We start from the raw sequence: 22,623 nt of genomic DNA on the forward strand, positions 1-22,623 counted from the left end.
GGGTCAAAATGAATAAGCAAAGGTTCAAGAGTCTTCTGTGGATTCTTTATTGAGACATGCATGGTTCAGTTGAGTCTTCCCGACAAGCGAGTGGAGAGAATTCACTTATATAGGTTAAAGTAAACAAAACCGTAAATCTCGGCACAGAGCCAAACCCACTTGGCTCAAAGACAACCCACAGTTTGGGCTTCTTAACTATGTGTCCACCTATAGGATCACTCAAAACCACATATAACCATATATAGTACACGTGCACGCATACATGCACTGATTACATCATTATGGTATGTAGAGAAGAAAAGACACTCTACTCTGAGAACAAAGAACAGAGTGTGTTATTCATATAAAAAGCACAATGTTCATTTTATTCCTTACAACCTCAAAACAAAAATCGAATGTTTCTCAAGCCAGTAAGCATTTGACAGATGGCGGCATGCTGGAGGAGGCCAAGTACAATGTCAACCAAAAAGAGCACAAAATCTTCACAATAGGCTTGGGTCGATATTCAATATTATCGAATATCGCGATACTTCACAAAATATCTAACGTATTGTTTTTGCTTGAATAGTAAGATCAAATCTGATGTGGTTTAGAAGAAATAAAATACAAAAAAAACCCAACAATAACAAAAAGAAGGATGGTGATAACATTGTGTATCTTGATATTTATAGTGGGACAGCATTGCGATATAAAATTTGGGATATCGCCCATGCCTTCATCACAATATGATATGGCGTAGTAGTAGCATGGTAAGAAAAAAATCATTAAAACAGCTTTGGAAACTGATTTATACCGTTATCAGAAAGATGTTTAGATTTCACAAAATGATGCAGGTAAGAGCTACGACTACAGATATCCTGTCAGCTTTCATTTTGCAGTTATATTTAAAAACATTCAACACTTCAACATCGGTGCAGGCCATTGCGTCAACATCTATTCAACACTAAAATGTTTGTGGGAACAGACTTGTCACTGGACAGTTCCTTTCAGCTTTCAAGGGCAGAAAACAGAGCACAACTTGCTTTTTTTTAACCGAACAATTCGTCGAGGATGGAGGATGGAGCAGAGAGAGCTGCAGATGAAAGGTGGATGCTGTGATGGACGGGGTGATGAGCGGAGGGGGAGCTCTCGTAAAGCTGAGGGCCGGCTTTGGTTGGCAGCATCCATCTACCCATCTACCCATCTCCCTGTCTGCCTGTCTGTCTGTCAGCTCCACTTGTTGGCTGTTTACAGCTGTAGTTTAGGAGTCCAGGCCCATGAGCAACAGCGCTATAAAACAGCCCTGATGTAAAAATGCCTGCAGTGCACACAGACTGACAAATGGACAGCTAGGAAGCACAATGCCGCATGAGAGCAGCACAAGAATGGAGGCGTGGCGCTGCCTGTGGTTGAGAAACGTTGGGATTTTAATGAATTGTTTTGTTATAAAACCAACAAAATAAATAGGGCAGCAGAGTCACTCCCTTTTCTGATTTTCTGTCATAAGCTGAAAGCTCATCTCTTGAAGACATACTTCCTCTCCCCGATGAATCACATCCCACTTTCCGACCTCTTCTTCTCCTGCTTATTCTATTAATATGCTTGTCTCTTCAAGTAAAAAAGAAACAAATCCATCAAGCTCTCTTGTCAGCTCTTATTTCTTTTTGTGCAATTTCCTATTGTACATGATAATTCTGGGGTCACAGGAATATTTTGGTAAATCTATTGTCATGCTGTGAGTCTGGTCATTGTTCTCATTAGTGCTGGTTATTCATAATGTTGCTGATGTAGCAACTGAAGCTTATTCTACTGTTGCACTCATTGTTATTGAGCAGTGTCAGCTAGAAATGCCAGATCTTCACTTTGCAGAGAAAATATCTGTAACTCTAACCTTTGTTGCAATAAATAAATGTACTTCACTAAGCTGTAAACTGTACAAAGGACTTATTCCTTGGATTAGGGATGCCTGTTGATTCTGCCATACAGCTATCCATTCCAAATCGATCATCTTTTCTTCAATTCCTGACTGCAATACTGGAGCGTACTGTCTCTTTAAGAAGCGAGCAGCTCCCAGCACAGTTGCACCATGCATTTTTATCTTCCTCTTGGTGTGTGTGTGTGTGTGTGTGTGTCTGTGTTGCATACACTTGGTTTTGCCCATGTGAACAAATCAAATGTGATGGAAAAAGGGGCTGCGATTAATTTTCTTTTAGAAAGGGAGCATTGTGTAGACACACGGCATACACTGTGTCCTGTAACATGGGTGAATATGCAGGTACAGCAGTGGCCAAGTCCCCTTCCTGCATTCATCCTCCATCTATCCTGCATTAATACTGTACACAGTGGAAGTCTCCTTTCTTACCTGCATCTATCCTGCATTAATACTGTACACAGTGGAAGTCTCCCTTCTTACCTGCATCTATCCTGCATTAGCACTGCAGGCAAATCTGAACTTGAACGTTACAGAGTAGAACTAAACTAGTCTCTTGTAACACAAAACTCTGTCTCTTAAAGAAGTGAAGCTCTCTCCGCATAGATGCACCATGAATTTTTATTTTCTTCACGGTGTGCGGTGTGTATGCGTGTGTGCGAGTGTGTAGCATACACACGGTTTGGCCCAAATTCTTCACCAGAGCATGAAGAAAATGTGATGATAGTCCTTCAAGTTTGAAGGCAAACAATTTAAAAACGTGTCATCCAGGCGACTCGGCTAAAATATTCAATTCTGCGACAACTTGTCATTCCAGGTGACAAGCGAGAGAAGCACGCAGCGCCGAGGAACTCACCGCCGAACGTCTTTCACCTTCAGCGAAAGGCTGATGGGGAGGGGGGTGGGGATGGGGGGGGGGGGGGGGGGGGGTCTAATCATGACAAACATGACAGCTTTCACTGCGTAGGACCATGAAAGCTTGGGAATGTCATAAAAAAATAAACGGCAGAATGTAACTCAAGCAGCCATCGTTCCTGCCTCTCCGCTCAACTGGTTTCATACTCTAGCTGCTTGGAAACATAACGCTACGTTTCTGCACGTCTGACAAAACACGCCATCGCATGCAACATTTAAAAAGTGTCGAGGGTTTCGCCTTTGAAACTGTAAAAAAAAAAAATTGAATATGAAACTCTTGCTCCTGTATAATTAAATCGGGTTAATCAAATTGGGCTGGAACGTACTCTTGACAGCCGCCGCTAATTTATCTCTCCATCTCTGCCGCATCGTCTCCGATCAAATCCGCCGCTTTAACCGGGTTTATTAATGCCTCGGCGAGCGGCGAGTCCATTAATTTGGTGGATCTTTGAGTGTCGGCGACGGACGCGGACCTCACGCCGACACATCCATCATCGGAGGCCGGCTGCAGCGTGGGAGCCCCGCAGGACCCCGCGGAGCCCAACAATGACTCACCGCCCAGCTCAGCCTGACATGGCAGCTAGTTAATCATTCATTAGCGGTGGTGGTGCTGCTGGGTGGGTGGGTGGTGGAGGGGGGGCGGGGGGGGAGAGAGGGGGGTTAACACATACACTGCAAATGTGCACACACTTGTAAAAAAATACGGGAGCCGTGCAATTATAATTTTAAGCAACAAATGTTTGAAACACTACTGCACACACACAGCAGAGCATTTATGTATGTTTGAGCTTAGCAAAGTCATGTCAAGACTTTGCACTCGGGGACACCACACACACACACACACACACACACACACACACACACCTGTGGGTCTTACTAGTGAGGACCTTCCATTGACTACATTCATTCTCTAACTTTAAAGGTGCACTAGGTAATCTATAACCTCGATCAGCAACAAGTATGAACTGCAACAAAATCAACTTTCCTCATCCTGCACAATCAAGTCTCATTTTCAGAATAGAGACAAGCAAGCTAGCTAATTAGAGCAGAGATCCAACATAAATTATTAGAAAAGAGGTAATATATGAGGATGCAAAATTCTGTAATAATAAGACTGCTTGAGATGGAGGCTTTTTAGCCTTTTTAGCTGAAATGTCTTGTAACATCAGTTGCTCGCTCATGTCTTTAAATTCCAGAGAGAGAGGAGTTTTTGTTCCACAACAGAGTTGAGGCCAGAAAGTGAGTTGTGAGTTTTGAAAGCCAGAAATCTCAGCAGCTGGCCAGGTCACTGTCACTGGTTTTTATCAACAACCTTAACAAGATATATTAGGGACATTTTGTGCTATGGGGGCGGTAGAAATCGTACTTTCTCTTCACCACTTCATGCCTGAACTTAACCCTTAACATAAACCTAATTCTACTCTGAACCTTAACTCACACAGGAACACACCCCCCCCCACACACACACACACACACAGGCAGCGTTTTCATGTATCACTGAGCTCAGTGAAGTAATGTTAGGAACTTGCACTCGCACTCACCCGTACACGCGCACACACCCCCACACACACATACACAGTAGGCGAGTGATTAAACTTGACTAAGAGTGATGTCTTTAATCTCGTAAGTAAGTGGAAATCCAGGCTGTGCCCTTACTCCAGCCCCAGAGCTGCGGCTGCAGGCGGGATGGGGCCGCGCCGCGCTTCGGTTTGAACAAATCTTTGATTTTCACGAGGGCCTGCTTAATAACACTTTCAATTATGCTGCTGGGCCACCGCTGGCTTGAAAAATACTGCTCCCCATGAGCCGGGGAATTACCTGTTTCATGAGAGGCCTAAGCAAAAGCCAGAGTAATGCCTGGCCGCAGCGCTAACACTCAGCCTAAGCTAGCTTAACCTTTTATGAATGTTACAGTAGCTGGTAGCTAATGCCTGAATCCTCTGCCTAATGCAGGCAGGTATGAAAGCATCAAACCAAGCCGTTAATGGAGATATACTGACACACCTCCCTCCCTCGCTCTCTCTCTTTTCACGAGCTTCACTTCTCATCCTCTCTTCACTTCTCCTCCCTCTCCTCTGTCTAATCTCCTCTCCTCTTCACTCCTCTCCTGCCAAAGGGCTTCTTCTTCTTATTATTCTCTTTTTCTTTCTATCCCTCTGATTCTTATTACTCCACTCAAGCACATATTTTCACACCCTGTATACTGTGTATATACGCTTTAATCCTTCAGTCTTTTCTCATACTTGTATATTCCTCTTATTGCTACACACTACCAGTCAAACGTTTGGACACACGCATTAACACATAACACAAATGGAATTATCCAGCGACCAAAAAAGTGTTAAACAAATCAAAACTATCGTATATTTTAGACTCTTTAAAGCAGCCGCCCTTTGCCTTGATGGAAAGGCAAAGTCCTTGGAAAGAAATTCATACATAGGATCAACTTCACTATCTTAAATTTGTCTAAGAAACAAAGTTCAAGCATTTAAGCAGAAGCCTTTAGATCAAAATGGCTTTAAGAGAATGAAAAACATAGAACATTCAATCAGGCGGGTCCAAACTTTTGACTGGGAGTGTATATTGCATATATGTTGATATTTTTATGTGTTTTAAGATGCATTGTTTTTTTTGTCTCAGTAAATTCTAGCACTAAAGCTACTACTGCTGCTTTTGGACATCATGTCAATGCTGGAATCCATACTTTTTACCTGTATTTCTATTTAACACATCTGAGTGCTGGAATCGCCGCCTTTGTTCTATTCTTATTTAAATCATATCCTTCCTTTGATGTATCCCATAACTATAAATTTCTAATTTCCCCATGGGCATCATTAAAATTACATCTAATCTACCTTTATCTGTCCACCCTCGCCATCCCTCCGTCTTCCTCTCTTTCCATCTCTCTCTCTCTCTCTGACTCTCTTTTTCCATCCCTTATTCCCTCATCCCCCGTCCTCCTCCATCTTTCTCTGGCTTTTTCCCTCCTGCCCTTCACTCTTCCTTTCCATCTGTTCGTCTCACTCCTTCATCTCTCGCTGACCCGCCCCACCTCTCTCCTTCCATCTTCTCTGTCTTTTTGTCTTTGCACCCTCCTCTCTCCTCCCTCTTCAGGGTATCTGCAGGTTTCAGACTTTAAGACTTAAAAATGCAGATACGATGGAGAGAGGGAAAAAAAAAAAGTATTAATCTAAGAGTGTACAAGCAGCTCAAAGGAGCCTGTCATTGCATGGTGAAAAAATAAGAGCTAATAACTGTATTTAACACATTTTAAATACTTTCTAACGGCTTAAATTTAGATAATTTATAGACTTTTTCAAAAGGAACCAGGAACACACTGCTCCACTTCTCTACCTTCCCTCTTTCAATCCCCAAATCCTCTTCCTTTCCCTCTTTCTTTCTGCCCTCTCTCCATCTCTGATTCCTGTCTTTCTCTCCTCCTCCCCGATTCCCTCTCTCCCTCTCTCTCAACGCTCCCTCTTCCAATCCCTAATTCCTCTTCTTCCCCATCAATTCCTTTCTTTCCCCCTCCCTCTTTAAATCCCTGATCCCTCTTCCTCTCCTTCCTCTCCATCAATTGCTCTTTGTCTCTGTCCTCCTTCCTCTTTCAATCCTCTTCCTCTCATCCTCCTATCCATCCCTCATTCTTCTTCCTCTCCTCTTTCAATCCCCAAATTCTCTTCCTTTCCCTCTTTCCATTCTCCTCGTCTTCCTCCTCAATTCTTCTTCCTCTCCCTCTTTCCTCCTCCTTCTAGCCATCCCCAATTCACAATCGCTGTCTCCCCCTCGTTCAATCTGCAATCCATCTTCCTCTTCTTCTATCTTTTCCCCCTTCTATCCATTCCCAGATCCCTCCCTCTATCAATGTGATTCCTCTTCACCTGACTCCCTCTTTCTTTCCTTCCTCTCTCCATCCCCGATTCCTCTTTCTCCGTCATTCTCTCCCTGCTTATTCCACTTTCTACCGTCCCTCTTTCAACACCCAATTCCTCTTCATCTGTCTTTCTTTCCTCCTCAGTTTGACTGCTGATTCCCTCTCCTCCGTTTCCTCTCTCCATCCCCAATTTCTCCCTCCATTCATCCCTCTCTTTCTCTCTCCTGTACGAACACGGCGATCCTGAGGTTAATTGGCTCTACGAGTGTCAGACTGTTAGATCCACTCAGCTGACCTGCTAGCTGCCCTGTGATTACCTCTGCAGGGGACTAACAAGCCCGGGTGAGAGACACCGACACAGACAGAAAGAGAGAGAGAGAGAGTGGGGGGAAAGACGGAGGGGGCGAAGAGAAGCATTGATGGAGAGAGAAATAGTTTCAAGGGGAAGTGGAGGGGAAAGATCGAGGCAAAGGGGATGAAGGGAGGGATGAGAGTGTGATTGTAATTGGAAACAGAGGGAGAGAGAGAGAGAGAGAGAGATGGGAGGAAAAGACAAGAGGGAAAGGTAGGAGGAAGGATGGAGGGATATACAGGGATAGCAAAAGGATAGAAGAGGTAGGAGGACGAGTGAAGGATAAAACGAAGAGAAGTGGAAATGAGACAGAAAAGTAGGAGGATGATGTAAGGATAGAGAGAGAGGGATAATGAACAGATAGAAAAGAGAGAAAGAACAAGGAAGATGGACGGAGGAAAAAACAGAGGGGTAATGAGTGGACAGAAGATGAAAAACAAGTTGGAGGATGGGCAGAAGGATAGAGAGAGCGGCATAATGAATGGATAGAAGAGGGAGGAGAAAGAAGTAGGAGGAAGGATGTAGAAAAAAAAACAGATACTGAATGGATAGAAGATAAAGAAAGAAGTAGGAAGGTGGAGGGAGGGATGGACAGAGGGACAGTCGGACTGAAAGAAGTGAGAGACAAGGAGGATGATGGATGGAGGGATAGACGGAAAGAGGGACTGTTAAATGTAATGAAGGAGGGGAGAGAGAAGACAATAAAGTGGAGAGTGCGGAGGCGACAAAGGGGTTGTAAAACCAAAAAGGAGGGAGAGAGCGACAGGATAGCGAAAGTAGGGAGGGAACAAATGGATAGTAAAAAAGGTGAAGGAGGAAGAAGGAAGGGATCGTAAAAGTATGGAGGGAGGACGGTAAAAAAAAAAATAAAAAAAATGGAAAGAAGAGAAGTGGAGGGACTGGAGGTGATTGACAGGCAAGAAAGAGGAGAAGGAGGCCAGTAATGGGAGAGGAGGATTGTAACATGGAAATAAATGAGGGGAGAGGGACGGATGTGATGGACAGGAGAAGGAAGGAAGGGAGAGGAGGTTGTTAACGGGAGAAGATGAGAGAGAGAGAGAGAGAGAGAGAGACAGAGAGAGAGAGAGAACAGATATAAATGAGTGGGAAAAGAGCGAGACGAGGGATGATGGTTATGAATGCGAGTTAAGACTGAGAGTCGGCAGGGAGTCAGGCTAAGAAATAGAGCTGAAATAATAATCCAGACTGTTTTGCTAGACATCGTGATCAAGATTATTAAATCATGATTACTAGTCTTGATGAGTCGGGGAACAAAATTATTTCACAGCACTTTTTTTTTTATTTACACATACAGATGAAAGATTTATTTATGTCCACGTAAATACAAGCATACAAAGGACATAAACACTATTAATGCAGTCAGATATTGAGTCAGTCAGTTACATAAGTGCCTAATTGGTAATTGTTGCAGACACACAGGATGAAAACAGCGGCAGGTCGAAAGATAACAGACAGAATCCACTTCATGGGTATAAAAAGCAACGCCTCCTCCGTATTGAGCGGCTACCAATGATAGCAGATACTGAACAATACCTCGCTAACTGCTTGGCCCTTCTTTTAGGGAGACCAGCCATCTGAAGGCCCCTCACAACTAGCTTGTGCACGTGACCCAGGCTGCCAAACATGAAAACTAGAAGTTTACACTTGTAGCCCAGCTGTGAAATGTTCTGCTCCAGCTGTTTATATTTCAGCATCTTGGTTAGAAAGGCTTCCTCTAGGCTGCAGTCAAAAGTACAGCCGACCTCTAGAATGAACACCTCTCTAAGATCTTCATTGACAGCAACATCAGGGGTGTTAGCTGTAATGTTAGAGAACACTTCTGAATCCTCACTACACAGACTGAACCAGTCTGTCAAGTTTGGAAACACCACATTTTTCTTTATTTTTACTATTTTTCACATTTTAGAATAACAGTAAAGACATCAAAACTGTGAAATAACACAAATGGAATTATGCAGCGACCAAAAAAGTGTTAAACAAATCAAAACTATCTTATATTTTAGATTCTTTAAAGCAGCCGCCCTTTGCCTTGATGGAAAGGCAAAGGCTTTGGAAAGAAATTCATACATAGGATCAACTTCACGATTTATATTTGTCTAAGAAATAAAGTTCAAGCATTTAAGCAGAAGCCTTTAGATCAAAATGGCTTCAAGAGAATGAAAAACAGTACATTCAATCAGGTGTGTCCAAACTTTTGAGTAGTGTAGTGAATATTTTCAATGACAGCCGATAATCTAAGGAAATGTGACAATATTGCCAATATGGCAATATTCTATGAAAAAAAAAAACACCATTAACTGTCCAGCCCTTTTAGGGAATAGGGAAAGAGAAAACTCAAGGGAGGATAAGTGTGTGAGAAAGATGACAAGAAGGACAAAGACTGTCACTTTCATGTAAAATCAAGATTGATTTTCTTCAAAATTCATATAATACACTCATATAAGGAAACACCTTTGTTGGTATCAAACCTTAAGCCAGTAATCTCAAGAGAACGATCGAATGAATTAAGTACAGTTCCATTCTGAATCGACTGTGAAACTGAACTGATTTGGCTGATCCTGTGTAGCTCAATGCGCTGATTAAGGCACTAACTGCCAGGGTTAGAGGTTCAAGTCCCACTGCAGCAACACGCTGAAAATCTATGGTGCTGCTGGGCACTTTGAATGTGTCCACCAAATGGCATGTATTGAATTTAAAGTGCATTAACCTCAACGCTGAGTAGGGCAATTCTACCAATGAACTGTGTTTGTGTGTGTGTGTGTTTACACTGTATGTGTGAGGCTGACACACACACAGTCAGCAAGCCTAGACGTCCATTAGCTGTCTCGCTTGTTTCTGTTGTGTCATTGTTTCTCTCTTACCGGATGCTCAGTGCTATTTGATCAGCCACTGGCCTAATGAAGGTGAACTTGATCTTTTACTCTAAGAGAGCATTCGCCCCAGGCATGTTTGGAGCAGTTCCACTGAACTCTGGAGCGTTTACTCCTTCATTTTGGTTCGTTTGGGCCAAATACCGGCACCGAGACGCCTGGAAATGTGAGTCTCAGTCCTCTAACAAGCAAACTCTGCTGTGGTTCGTTAGGAGTGAAAACGCATTCGGACCAACGACAGGAAACAACCACAAAACATACGGTTTGACGAGTATGTTGTTTGTTGTTCAACCGTTGTTCCATACGGTTTGTGGGTATAAAGAGAGGGATGCTGACATATGATAGCCTGCAGTTCCTCATATTTGGAAAGCCTGGCAGAACAAAATGAAGCGAACCGCAGTCTGGACTGATGCTCATATTCAGCTATTTCTTCATGTGTTCTTAACTGGTTTTAAACACCAGAGAAAGTAAATTACAGCAAAAAGCACAGACGAGTTCATCATGTTAGGCTAAAGTTACCGGAATTGGAATCGGATGTGTTTTGGCTTGCCCCGCTCCCCAGCTGCCAAAATTTGTAATCCCTGGTTCACTTGTAATTGTGCAGTGTGAACCTAAATTAACCAAATATAATAATGCAACAAAGTAAACCTTTCCAGTATGGTTGGACCAAAGAAAACACCCTAAAAATCTAGATGAGTGGTAAAATAGTGAAAGGGTCTGGTGGATACTTTGCACCAAACAAATGACTGTTATCTATTCTCTTATTCTGTCAGTAGCATCTACCAGCCAACGATACAGGGACGCTGACCAGGACACAGAAAAAAAAAAGAGGCAGAAATCATGTAATCAAGAATCTACATTACAAATAAAGTGGAGGGGTTTGGTAGACCCAAAAACTGAAATCCTGTATAAACCAGGAGAAAAACAATCACATCCTTAAGGAATGCATGAATGAATGAATGAATGAATGAATGAATGAACAGCCAGGTGAATGAATCTTGTACCAGTCATCCCCAACAGAGGCAGTTTATTTCATCTCTGTTCCTCATTAGCCCTGTAGGCACCAGCAGCCTCCCTGCCGGCTTCGTTACCATGGCTCCTGCTTTGTTTCCTAGCTACCGCGGCATGTAGCATCCTCTCTCGTCTCCCTACAAGGCTACTGCAACTGTGGAGTTTTAACCGCTGGACTCGGATGAAGTGCTGACAGTTCTCTGCAAAATGCAATACCTCTGTGGCGGTTTGTCAGCAGGCAGAACCGCCAGTGTGGCTTCTGTCTGCTCAGCTGTCATCCTGACTGGAAGAGTGCTTCAAAGTCTACATGTCTTACTGTCTCCATCAGCAGAGGGAGGTTCAGTGGCTGGAGAGGTGTATCCATAGCAGACATCCAACAGTTTGTTAAAAGTGTTCTATAAACAAACCTGAACTAACCTGTCTCCCTCAAAAAAAGACTCACAGAAATACCTTTGTTATCGCAAAAAAGCGTGCAACAAAATTAGACACACCACTAGCAACTGGCGGTCATCGGAGAACAACAGCTGGATAACTTGTGAGAAAATAACATACCTGATGAGAAATAAGATTGAAGCATTTAATAAGTTATGGCAACCCTTTATTTTCTATATGGAACAGCTCCCTTTAGACCAGGTTGTATGTAAATTGCTTTAAATGCTTTGTAAATTATGTTGTAATTCTTTGTAAATGATCTTGCACACTTTGGGATTTTCCAAATGTAACATGTTTTTCAGTCACTACCTTTGCCATTTTTCCTTATGTCTCGTCATGGTCTTGCTTTTGTTGTTGTTGTTTTTTGTATTGTACCTGGGTTATGTCTTGTCTCGAATGTATTAAAATAAATAAATAGAAAGTACATACCACACCGAAGTCCAGATTCTGTTCGATCCACTCCTGGCCGTCCTTGAACTCCTCATGCAGGCCCATGATGTACAGGCTGTCCAAGGCATCCACGATGGTCGCCCCCATCTGGGAATTACCTGGACGAGACACAGAAAGACAATGGGATTCATTTGTCGAGTCATGCACTAAACTATTAGCTTCATTTAAATTCTCCGCCACTGGGAACCAAGATTGTTTTTTGAAGACCGACAGTGATACCGATTTTTTTTTTATCTGCTGATAGCCAATATTTTGTGCTAATAATCTTAAAATTTGACTATTTTCACGTCAGAAAATTTCTGTAAAAGAAGTCAGCGTTACACTAAACTTGCCACTGAAAGTTTTGTAGAATCCGATCAAAATCTTGCATTAGAATCAGTTCAGGTGAAGAGCTTTCCTTGGACAACCGGTGTAGTGTTGATCAATTACACCAGAAATACGTAATCAATCAAACTGCATTGTATCGGAGGTGTATGACATCAACTGGCCTGTTTTTAATTAAAGTCCAATTTTTGCCCAATATATTGGTCTAACCCTAGCGACGACACTAACTTCTTACTTTTCCTACATGCACTGAGACTTGTGCAAAGCAATCCCCCGACCAGTGTGAGGCGCTGTGACGAGCGCCGACTGGATCAACAGTGTGGAGTGCAGTTGCCTTGGTTACTGTAAATTATTCTGTGCTGTTCACTGGTATTCAGTGGCCTGGTCTTACCTACAGCTCCCTCTTTTTCTCTCTTACACACCCACTCTTCTCCCATTTCTCTTTGTTTCCACCCCTCTCTCTCTCTCTCTCTCTCTCACTGTGTGTTTTGCATACTCTTTCTCCCCCTCTCCCTCTGCCTGGCCTCACCTTCGCTGTCTGGAGGAAGAGACACCGGTGTGGCGAGCTGCTTCATTAAATCACAACTGACAGGAAAATCACTCCTCTCCTCTTTCTATCCCTCCATCCACTGCTCTCAATGTCACCAAAGGCCAGCGGAGAGGTGGTGAGGGAAAAGGCCAGTGTGTGTGTGAGAGTGTGTGTGAGTGTGTGTGTGTGGTTGGAACCAGGGAGAGACACTGATAGAGAAGCGAAAAGCAAAATGGAGTGTGTAGAGGACGAAGAATGAGACGTTATAGAGGAGAAAGAGAGGGAGAGCGCAGCAGAAACAGAAAGAGAGACTAGACAAAGGATAGCAGAAAGAAAGATAAAAAACAAAGTGAGAGACGAGAGGAACACAGCAGACAGATGAGAGACAAAAGAAGAAGGGGGGGGGGAGACATATAGAGATGCATCCAACTGTTATATTGCTTTAACTACTAGAGTCATTAACAGGCTTTACCAGAGGTAGCTATCGGCCTTTCTCTTATCTAACTTCAATATTTTTTTCCATCCCACAAATTACTGTAATCAATACTCCCACCCTCTCAGAGCGCCTGAAAACGCAATTGAGCAGGGAATATCGACTTCCCCTCACGACAAAAATGGCACAATTTCAAATGATTGATACGCGCCTTCTCTATTGATATGCACCGCAACATCTTGTCATTCTCTGTGAGCGCTCCACTCCTCCACTTAGTTCTTAACTTGTTGTTTCAGGCTCTGACCTCTAGCTGATGGTGACACGGAGGTTCAAGAGGCGCCTTGGTGAAGCCCCAGACCAGCCGGGGGAAACTGGGCAGGCAAAGTGAATGAGCAACACTTGTGCTCTTGAGCAAGGCACTTCAGCCCCAGCTGCTCCGGTGAGGCTGCTCAATGGCCGACAGACTGGTTGTACTGGGAAGATCCCAGGTGTGACGTGTGTGTGACTGTGTGAATGTGAAGCAGGCAGGACTGTGCTGATAAGAAACAGCTTACATGCTCAGTCAACGTCCCCCTGCAGATAGATTATGGCCAGTTTGTGCTACGTGACGTAAAAATCTAGCCTGGTTCCAGACTCCTGAATCTCATCCGTCCACTTTTCAGATTTTGTCGAGTGATTCAGAGAGTCTGGTGTTTCCCTCGCCGACGGCTTGTTCTCGCTCTGAGAAACAATCAGCGCCTTTGTGGGTGGGACTAAAGTTTGAACTTTTTGTGCAACGGTTTTTCATTGCATTTCGGTCTTTACAAAGACAAAAAATCAATAACATTCTTGGAAAAGTTGGTAAATGGCTGGCTAACCATGGATGTAGAGGCTAACTGGCTGCAGCATCAGTGTGACTGAAGTAACGGGTTAGGGTCGGCCGGATACGTCGGTCACTAGTGATTGGTTCAGATACTTCGGTCACTAGTGATTGGTTCAGATACGTCGGTCACTAGTGATTGGTTCAGATACGTCGGTCACTAGTGATTGGTTCAGATACTTCAGTCACTAGTGATTGGTTCAGATACGTCGGTCACTAGTGATTGGTTCAGATACTTCAGTCACTAGTGATTGGTTCAGATACGTCGGTCACTAGTGATTGGTTCAGATACGTCGGTCACTAGTGATTGGTTCAGATACGTCGGTCACTAGTGATCGGTTCGGGGAAAATCAACCCCCCCACACAGAAAACAGCTAACTAGGAGGAAATCTGAGGCTGAATAATGGAGTGATAACAAAATGGACATCCAGTCTGAATATTTAGGCTAGTAAACATCTTACTTATTGCCCCTTTCAGTGTATTTAAACCTCAATTCATCAGCTGCTGTTGGCTCCACTTAATGCTGTATTTCCACTGCTAATGCTGCTCATCAGTTTAATACTGCTACAGCTTAGGTCGGCAACTCTTTCACTCCAGCTTTGGGACTGCTATCTCTTAATAATGCAGACCCATTCCTGCTCTTCTTTTTAAATACTATAGGCTTTGATACAGAGGGCCGGGGTTTTGATCATAATAATAAAAAAAAAACTAAAAAAAACAGTTGATAGCTTTCCATCTGAACTGCAGCCAAGCTGGAGGGAAACACCCCTGCACTTAACCAGTCAGTCAATCTTATTCCTTTGGTCTGGGACACTTATTTCAATCCAGTGTTTCCTTTACGTTCATTCATTTAGCTGTGGCAGCCCTCCAACAGCTGGAAACATGTAAATATATTGAAAATGCATCATCTGACCTTAATGTTCCACAATTTGTTTTCGCTTTGTGTTATCAATCATTTCTGTCTTTTCTCCCCAAATTGGTGGATAAGTTACTTTGGTCTCTATATTAGTGTTGACAGTCCTGGAGCAGAAAATGTCCCCAGAAAACTATCATTTCCAATCCTGACCTCAGCTGTACATCAGTGTGACAACTCTTCTGTAATTAGATAAGATTAAAAACCAACAACTCACTTATCTTTTTTTGTTTGGGAATAACAGGATATTACATGCTCTTAAAACAAGAGGCACTTGAGCTGCCCAATGTCCCACCATAATCACCATGATATATTAGCAGGTATGCTAATTTAAGTCAATAATGAAACTAATGTATGCATAAATTAGCAAATATCTCTATGTGAACATACTTGTCTTCACATAACGCATGGATATTAATATGAGCTCCGTATCTTAAAGCATTAAGGAGTTATAGAAGTTCCAAGAATATTCTCATGAATATGCAAACTCATCTGCTCTGTAGAGGGAACCTGTTGTGTTTCTGTTAGGACTGAATAATATTGACAAAAAATCTAATTGCAATTATTTGACAGAATATTGCAATTGCGATTTAAACTGTGATTCATATGACGTTTTTCTTGTCATACATTTTTTAGAACATTAAAATTGTTTAAAGAAAAGTGATTTTGTTAAAAAAAAAATAGATGTCAGTGTTTGAGTTTGATTAAAGGTTTTTACCAATATTGTACTTGATTCATGGACCTAAGATTAGATCATAAGTTATTAACTGCAGCCTCAGCGATTTGGAAATTGCAGAAGTTCATATTGCGATTTTGATTTATCTTTCCACTAATTGTTCAGCTCTAGTTTCTGTCATCTATTGTTCTTGAGTTACTGTGTTTACAAGAATGTGTTGACACACAGACAGGCAGGCAGACGCTACCATGACGACAGATGTCAGAATACCATGTACCATTGGTGGCAGGGCATAAAAATACTTCCTGATCGATACCCTCTATTACTGGTCACTGTATTCAGTCCAAATTGCACATTAGGACAAAGGCACATGTATTCACAAAACAATACATTTTAACAGTGAAATCCAGGGGTATTCCCCTTTAAATCCTTCCTCGCTTCACATCGGCTACAGCGTGTGCTGCTGGAACTCCTTGGCCTCCCCGCCGTCCTTTCTTATCTGTGACTCTATTCAAAAGGAGAGCGGCTGGCTTCATGCAGGAGCTGCAGTGTTATTATCATTATAGACAGGAGCCTCTAAATCACTCTAAAAATACACTGCGGTCAGGCAGGCAGGGCTGATAGCTTGACGCCCTGGCCGCCTGCCTAATCTGGACAGATTGGCCCGACTGTTGGTGGAGCAGAGCCCCTGTGCTGCGTCACACCACCCCCACCTCCCTCCCTTCTGTCACTTCTATCACCTAGAGGTACGGGTTCGGCAGACCCGGCAACGTGACGCCGCCGAGGCAAAGATAGAGGCCTGTCAAATTTCTAGCGTCATAGAATATTCCTTTGATGTCAGGGTGGGTTTTGTGTAGCAGCTCCTGACTGCAGCGCTTCCTCTGTATTCACAGCAGCGGCGCGGCGCCACAGAGGGAAAATCTCCACTGCTCTGAATAAAATGTGACAATGAGAAAATGTGATATTAAAATTACATAATTTAGCCATTTTTCCCCCCCTTCTAAAACACCAAGAGGCGCAGTCCTAATTATTTTAGAAAATACCTCCCAGTCGACTCTCCTCGTGTGTACTTGCCAGCAGGCAGCCTGAGCGCAAGTCGTGTGTTTTGTGTGTATTTGTAAGCAATGCATGATGGATTTCCGAAAAGGAAACGCCTCCTCAGTAACAGGAGAATTATAAGAGACTCCTGTCATGATTGTTCACTGAAATCACAAATGTAAAGAACTGCATTACCCAGTTTCCACATGCAAAAATCACACTACAAGCAACTTTACCACCTAACCCAAAGCGAAAAAAATGACTTGTTTTTCATATATTGGCAGAATCTGCTTTGTTTCAGTCCTGTCTCTCACCTTTTTTCACCAATTTACAATTACTGATAAACGTATTATTTTCTTCGTTCCATCGGCATAAGTTTCCTCCGACCGGATTTTGTTTTAATTAACATAAATAAAGCGATTCACTTAAAAACAATTCAGCAACATTCAGAATCTGCTTTGTCGGCGTTCCTTTATGTGCTGGAAGTGATTTTCAGACTATTCCTCCATACAATGGCAGTGAATGGAGAGAGACAAAAAACGCAATTTCTCCAGTCTCCTCTGCCGGAGCAACAGATTCAAGTTCAACATCACTTTAACTACTTAAATTGACCTGTGACATCTCAAATGGAGCTTGACATGACATTCTCTCCCATACAAAGAGAGAAAACGAGAGCAGCACATATCAGGGCCAGAGAAAACCCTAAAGGTATGACTGTACATGGAGCAAGTGGTTCTGAAAGTGAGGCTATATCCTCACGGGACAAGTTATCTTAACTCATATTTATGGCTCTGGCCCAGCCTACCTTGAACGTTTCTCCTTCCTCTCTGTAACAGCTAATCAGCTCACACCTCTTTGTCAAATTAATCACCTTCTCCTAATTCGTAACTTCAGCTGAGACTGCGAACCGTGAAACTCGCAGTTCATTTACGTTTCCTCTGATTCTAAGCTGGGGTCTCTTTTCCCAACCTTGAAAAGTTGGGCTCACTTTTGTGTTTCGATGTAACCTTGTGATCACAGCCTCTCCTCTCCTTCATCTCTTCTCTGCTCCATCACGCCCTCCATCTTTTCATCAGCCCCTCCTTCTTGTACCTAACCATCTGTTTGCTCTCATTCATCACTGTCTCGCTGTGTTTTTTCCCTAATCTTTCCTTGATCTCTCCATTCAAACCCCCCCGACGCCCACGTCCTCCTTTCACCCCGTCCCTGGCGGTGCATTTCCCTGCCGCCAATCCACTTTCACCGTCGAGCGCTGAGCATTCTCCCCTCGCTAAACCTCCGTTTCCTGCTAATCTGTTGAAAATAGCTTGCTAATCTGGCCCGTCGCTGCGTCTACCTGTCGCCGGTCTTCATATCTGCGCTTCTATCTTTCCTCTGTCAGTCTTGTCGTCTTGCTGCTGTCGGTTTCCGCCGCTCTCGCTGCGTCTGAGAGGTGCGCAGCCTTTAAAAACGCCGCCAATCGCATCAAATGAAGCTGAACTGGCACTTCCACCAGGTGGGTTTAGGGATGCCAGGCACTGCTTATCTGAGACAAATTGGCCGGGATGAGGTTTATTTATTCGGGGAATTATCGCCAGAGCCGCACACACACACACACACCCTCGATTGAAAACTCTCTCACACACTCTCTCGACCCAAATCTCTCTCCTAACACAGATGCATGTATGCTCCCTTTGCTTTGATTGAACTCTCCCTCTCTCTCACACACACATATTCACACTCCCTCGACTGAACTCTCTCTCACACTCTCTCTCTCACACACACAAACACACACACCTTCACACTCCCTCGATTGAACTCTCCCTCACACTCACTCTCTGGCTTCCTCTCCCCATCTATCACGATATCCCTTTCTCACACACCCTTCTCTCCCTCTCTTCCTTAAGTCTCTCTCTCTCTCTTTCACACACACACACACACACACCTTGTCTCGCTCTCTGTGCCAGTTTCATTAGGCGACGGGTTTCCGAGCTCTCCGGTATGAATTCACACGAGGCAGAGAAACGTGATATCATTATTCAGTCTCCATTCTCTCCGCCTTGTAAACTGTCAGCTCTGGGAGAATGGGAGAAGATGGAGAGCTCAGGTGTGTGTGTGAGGGAGAGAGAGAGGGAATGGGAGGAGACGGATGATGGTTGTGTATGTGTGTGTGTGTGTATGCGCACATCTACATGCGTTTAGTTGGTGTGTATGTCTGCATGCATTTGTTTTTGTGTGCATGTGAGAAAGAAGAGAAGAAGATGAGAGAAGAGGGAGGGTTGGTGTGTGTGTGTGTGTGCGTTTTTCTGTATATGTGCATATATGTGTATATGCATCTGTTTTGTGCGTATGAGAGTGTGTGTGCACCTCTGCAGGTGCATGCATGTGTGTGTGTCTGTGTGTGTGTTTCTCAACAGGATCAGATTCAGAAGCCACGCTGGAAAGGAAGGAGGTTTTATCAGAGAGAACCAGTCGGATGAGCTGAGCTCCTGAGCTTTCCTGTCCTCTCCTCTCTCTCTCTCTCTTTTTCATTCTCTTCATCTTTCTAGTGGCCTCTCTGATTCAGATTTCACCCTCCTCCTCTCTCTCCTTTCCTTTTGTCTCTAGTGTTTACTCTCGCTGCCCTTTCACCGATGCCCTCTGCACGACTCGCACCTCCGTCTCTCCTTGTTTGCTCTACTTCCCTCCGTCTAGCCTCTCTCACTTCTACTCCCTGCTGCATTTGTAGAACTGAGCAAGAACTCAGCAGAACTGAGCATCGATTCCTTCAGAGTGTCTCCTGTAGTTGACAATTCTTAAGAAGTTGATATAAGTTGTAAAGAGTGCAATAAAATAGCTTTCTTCACAAAATCAGCAAGGTGAATGATCGTGTTTAATAATCATGGTCAAAGTATCTTGCTAAATAATTATGATCATCAGTTTATCCATATCTGTGCAGCCCTAACCTTTCTCTACTATCTGTTTGGTCTTTGTTTCCCCAGGTTAGTCAGACAGAACCACAGTAAAGTTGCTATGCAAACATTTCATAACAAGCAACAATCTCAGAAATAGAGAAAAAGGGAAGTCCATAGACTGTAAAAACAGATGGAGGTAGTGAGTGTCACCCACAGGTTTCTGAAAGGAGATTGTGTTTATGGTCGCCGCCATTTTGACTTTCTTAGAGCCAGAGCAGCCAAAGCGAGGCCGAGGCCGTCCACAGAGCCGCAGTGCTGCCTACTACTGGCCTGTAATCAGCGACCTGTCGATCACTGGGCAGGCAACCTGTCAATCACTAGGAAAAACAACCTTGTTTTATATCCATTATATCCCATTAATCCTGCAATTATTTAGAAAATCGCCATAAGGACACACATGAAATCAGCTACTGAGCCCATAACCTCTTGTCGAAAAAATGTATTGACTATATTTTTAGTGAGAAGTTGGGTTGTGGTCCATTGACTTCATGGAGTTGGGCGGTTTGGAGTCTTTTTGGAGCCGGCCTCTAGCAGACGTTAGAGGAACTGCTGCTGTCGCCACTTCAGCTTTGGCTTCAAAATTCACCCGTGGTTTTGGCCGCTTAGGGAAGACAAAAGAGAGGAGAAACAGTGGCACAAACTGTCTGTCCTCTCCTCTTACAACTCCCACTGTTCTTCCTCCTCCTTCAGCCTTTCACTTTCCCTGTCCTTCTCTCTCCTCTACCATCTCCTCCATCTCTTTTACAACCCCCCCATTCCCTCCATCTCTCCAGGTCCACCACAGCATTTCAGCCGGTATCGTAACGAGCCCCACGGCAATAAACAAAGCCAAGCCAACTCCCCAGGCCAATTCACACCAGTCTGGCTGGCCGTCCACAACTGGTTACCAACTTATTTGGCACCAGAGCGAAACATCTGCTGCGTTCTGTTTTCTGGCTCGGCGGGTTGCTGGTTGGACCGGGCCTTCCGCCCAAGATGAGCTCCCCGACCAAACCCTGGACCGACTGCCTGCTTCCAGGCCTGGAGCCAAACAACCCCGGTAGGCACTGGTGGCGTTCCCTTTTCTATACAAAGGGGAGGAAATGAAAAATAGTGCGGCAAATTATGCAATGTGTATGTTAAAGTTGTTCAGGTCTGCAGGAAAGAAAACCATTCACACCCCCATTAGAAGAGGTTATGAAGACGAAACAATTACCGCCATTGCCAATCAGAATGGAGGAGACAACATATCATGTCTTTAACTGTGTGGCCGTAGACCTACTTGTTGTTTTGGACACTGGACACAAGTCAAATTTCCATCTTAACAGACAGTAAAGTGCAATCTTGCCTTATGCAAAGTGCAAGCCTGTGACCTCTCTCCGCAAGAGTCTGCACAAGTTCACACATGCTTACACTGATTATATGTTAAACCACCAATTTTGATATATTCTGAGTTTTTCATGATAACCTCATCTCCTGCTCCATCTTTCTGGGGTTGCACAGCGTGGTGGCAGCCTAGAGCTTAGAGAAATAGGTCAAACCTGGACCGACTGGACAAATCTGGGTGAGGAAAATGAATGAGAAAGGCTTTCTTCTCCCCCAGCGACTACTGCTGAGGTGCCCTTAAGCAAGGCACATAACCCCCAACTGCTCCAGTGGAGCATCTCAATGATAAACAGCAGCATACTGTGGTTGTACTGCACAGCTCCCAGGTGAAAATGTGAAGCAGGGCCTTGCTGACAAGTGCATGCATGCTCAATATACAGTAGTTAAAAACACACACACACACACACACACAAGCAGAGCCTCAAGACTTCTATCAGAGAAGAGGACTGTTGTTGATGCCTTTGGGTTTGGACACACATCTCTCTCTCTATTGCCCCAGCAATTATGCAGTGTATGGGAGTTCTGTCAGTGGTAATGTGTATAGATGTGCTACTATTCTGTAGCATGTATTTATTCCAGTAAACCTCCACACTTTTTCATTGACCATTACAGAAAGTGGGCTCGGGTCAGAGTGTGAGAGAGGCATTACGTCAGCCTTGCATCACCATAAAACCTGGGTCAAATATTATTTGCCATTCATTTCTCTTCATGTTTGTTATAACCTGCTTGGAGCATCAGGTGGATGGGCTTTTACTGCATCAGGAAAATTCATACAAGCTACACTGTAGAAAAATATATTAAATTCACTTTCAAATGCTTCTGATTGCCTAATCTTTCTAGGACTCATTGCATTGTCGTATGTGGCAGCACCCACCCATTTGGCACTCCAGGTCAAAGCACTAAGAATTATTTACAAGTACCATTTGACCCAGGTACAATCACCACCATCAACCAATAATTGGATACTGCTTCAGGGACACGGTCTCCTAGAATGACACAAGGACAATAAAACTTTACAAAGGACATTTTTTTGCATGAGCTCATCTTGCGCTCGATCTCATTTCCTCCTTATATAAAAGAAAAAGAACCAAAAAGAGTCCTCTCAATTACCAATCTGCACGACTGTAACATGGAACAGGCATTGAACTTGTAACTAGAGGGACTAATTGCCTTCTTACTTTCCTTTGTACACCGTGGCACTGTGAAGCAGTCTTTGTAATGTCCAATTTGTGCTCCTTTAAATGTACCGGGCCTGCTTAGATTAACTTAGCTAGCACAGAATCTTAACAAAATTAGGTCTATATAGCTGAAGGATGAATAGAGTGAATTACAGAGTAACCTGAGTGAAGTTACTTGGGGGAACAGTGAAAGTCGGTCAAGATGTGTTTGGGGTGGAGTGGGGTGGGGTGGGCTTTTCCATGCACTCACCAGCTTAGCCAGGGAAAGGTCAGCAAATCTTTCAAAAGCCAACGGTATGAGTCCTGATTACGTCAGTCGATCAGTGCCAAATGTACGGCTCGCACCAAGGACTTTGAAATGTTAAAAACCAAGAGGGAGTTTCTGTTTCGAGCAGCGAAATGAAAGACTATGCCATCGGGCTAATGCTGTAAGTGCAGGCTGAATAAGTGTTCTTCATCTAAACTTTTCAACTTCCTCTGGTCTATTGTTCCGCATGCCAATACTCCCTCTAACTCCCCTATTCTCTCTCTCTCCCCACTC

General features: G+C 43.7%; 1 protein-coding gene across 2 annotated transcripts in view; it reads right to left on the reverse strand.

The window, feature by feature from the left end:
* Positions 1 to 22,623, reverse strand: part of man1a2 (mannosidase, alpha, class 1A, member 2) — a 155,614-nt gene that overhangs the window by 62,165 nt on the left and 70,826 nt on the right. For both annotated transcript variants that reach the window (XM_071907625.2, XM_078286008.1), the window contains exon 6: positions 11,814 to 11,932. In XM_071907625.2, coding sequence (XP_071763726.1) covers positions 11,814 to 11,932 — 119 coding nt within the window. The remainder of the gene's footprint in view (positions 1 to 11,813; positions 11,933 to 22,623) is intronic.

Source organism: Centroberyx gerrardi, chromosome 10 (assembly GCF_048128805.1).
Source record: "Centroberyx gerrardi isolate f3 chromosome 10, fCenGer3.hap1.cur.20231027, whole genome shotgun sequence".
Lineage (NCBI taxonomy): Eukaryota > Metazoa > Chordata > Actinopteri > Beryciformes > Berycidae > Centroberyx > Centroberyx gerrardi.